The sequence below is a fragment of the Notothenia rossii genome, assembly GCF_949606895.1.
Source record: "Notothenia rossii genome assembly, chromosome: 6".
Lineage (NCBI taxonomy): Eukaryota > Metazoa > Chordata > Actinopteri > Perciformes > Nototheniidae > Notothenia > Notothenia rossii.
This window is the reverse complement of record NC_136909.1, coordinates 86,080,056-86,082,092: the sequence shown is the minus strand read 5'-3', so window position 1 is coordinate 86,082,092 and position 2,037 is coordinate 86,080,056. Positions and strand designations below refer to the sequence as shown.

Here is a 2,037-nt window from a genome sequence, read left to right as displayed (position 1 = left end):
ACTCCTATCTCAGATTTGGTTTGTACAGTGTATACATAAGTAGTTTAGGTCGTTTCGGTTTGCTGTAACTCTCATAGGAGTGAACAGTTCCTCCAATGCTTTATCCAGTTCTCTTTAAACATCCATGACGGTAACTTAACCTAAAAGTTAGCTAAAGTAATTTTAACTTGTTAGCCATTAGTTGTTGACACATCCGGGACATTCGTTTAGCTTTAGCTGCGTTGACGAGCCGTTGACGAACCGTTAAAGAACCGTTGACGAACCGTTAAAGAACCGTTGACGAATCGTTAAATAACCGTTGACGACGAGCCCGTTGACGACGAGCCGCTATTCAATGTTGTACCTGTTGATGCTTCATCTCTCAAAAACATCGATCCAAATCATACATTTTGGTGGTTCATTGTTGTATAAACACAACGAACAAGGTGCGGGGATCTTGAACGCTGCGTCAGCCAAGTAACGTAACTGAAAAAAACGTGACGTCAGCAGCTAATTATCAGTTGTTGACACATCCGGGACATTAGTTTAAAGTGCGTCATATGAGTAGCTATTCAAGCTAACGTCAAAGTTAACAAGCTAACCAACTTTATGTACAGTAGGTTAAATATTAATGTCATTCTAGGTTACTTTACTTATTGAGCCATTTATTGACTTAAAATGAGTTTAGACACACTCTTTGAACAAATCCTTGTCACTGAACAACAGTTAACTGAACAGACTCAAAGAATAAAGGAAGGTATGTTTGTTTTTCTACTTGAATTTCGGACAGAACAATATGCTATAGCTAAAGCTAACATATGAGTATTGCTACCTAGCTATGTTAGCAATATAAACATTAGCCACCCTCTTTATCCACCAACATTATAATCAATATATATAAGGTTTTACTGGGTTCAACCAATCACAAAAACTAGCAAAACAACTAATTTCGATCTGGGATTAAGTACTTTATTTGATTGATTTAAAATATTAACATTTGTTATTCACAATATTCATAAATGCTGCTACTAACACATCTTATTTTTCAAACTAAATAATTTTCTCTATTTTCTTTGATCAATTATGTAATCATTTAGTCTATACATTTAAATGTAATTTGACATTCAAACATACTTATTTTGTGAAATGTAGCTCAGTGCATGTGAGTGCTTTGCTGCATGCTATAGGCTAATCAGTCATCTTTATTTCAGTCAAAGTGGCCATCATCAGATACAATGAGAAGATAAAGGGCGCCACTGAGAAGAATGAAAAGACTAATGAGGAACTGGAGACAAAGGTGAGTTTATTTCCCTTATTTTAAGATAATGTAAGTAAGAGTGTCATTAACACAATGTGTAAGGAGCTGACTTATACATCATTTGATATATTAATGATTGAGCAGGCTGTTTGAATGAATACCAAAGCTACTGGATGTCTGAGATGCTCACCTTTTTAACATACTTTGATTGTTTTGCTATCAGTTTGAACAGGATTAACTGAATATTAGCCATAGGTTTTTTACCAATTTCCGCATTTTTCCCAGTGAGCCAGTGTCAGTAAATGGTAAATTTGACTATTCCTTTCTGATGGAAATGGTGATTTATGAGAGAACACAGCCTTATACTCATTTACATGGTGAAATATGATTGAGTTTGACCTTGAATTGTGCCTGTAGATAGACTACAGTAAAAGTTATGCTGGGCTTATTGAGTAAGGCACAGTAACATGACGAGTAATTGGTTAATACCTTACTATTGTGTTTGTTTTGTCAGGAGCAGCATAAATAATTTCACTGTTCATTTAATTTTGTAATCTGCCTCTTAGTGCAAAATAAAACCTTGAGGCAGCACACAGTCTCAGTAGCATCAACACTTTAGGAAGTGCATATTGGCGTATTGATGAAGTGATCTCCTTTATGATTTAAAACACCTAATCCCTCCCATTCATTTTATCAACGGTACAAATTGCAAGTGGCGATGCGAAATCAATGGTTAATTTCCACCGGATAACATTAGTGAAACCTTTTAGCTTGTGTGAGATGTGATGTCGGAAGGCCGG

The 2,037-nt window shown here is 35.7% G+C and overlaps 1 protein-coding gene across 3 annotated transcripts in view; it reads left to right on the top strand.

The window, feature by feature from the left end:
• Nucleotides 1–520: 520 nt before the first annotated feature.
• LOC307044964 (coiled-coil domain-containing protein 172-like) overlaps nucleotides 521–2,037 on the top strand; it is an 87,252-nt gene continuing 85,735 nt past the window's right edge. The window contains exons 1-2 of one of the 3 annotated variants that reach the window (XM_079690424.1): nucleotides 521–736; nucleotides 1,191–1,276. In XM_079690424.1, the coding sequence (XP_079546550.1) occupies nucleotides 658–736; nucleotides 1,191–1,276 (165 nt within the window). In that variant the 5' untranslated portion in view covers nucleotides 521–657. The remainder of the gene's footprint in view (nucleotides 737–1,190; nucleotides 1,277–2,037) is intronic. The other 2 variants (XM_079690422.1, XM_079690423.1) reach the window with 2 other exon arrangements.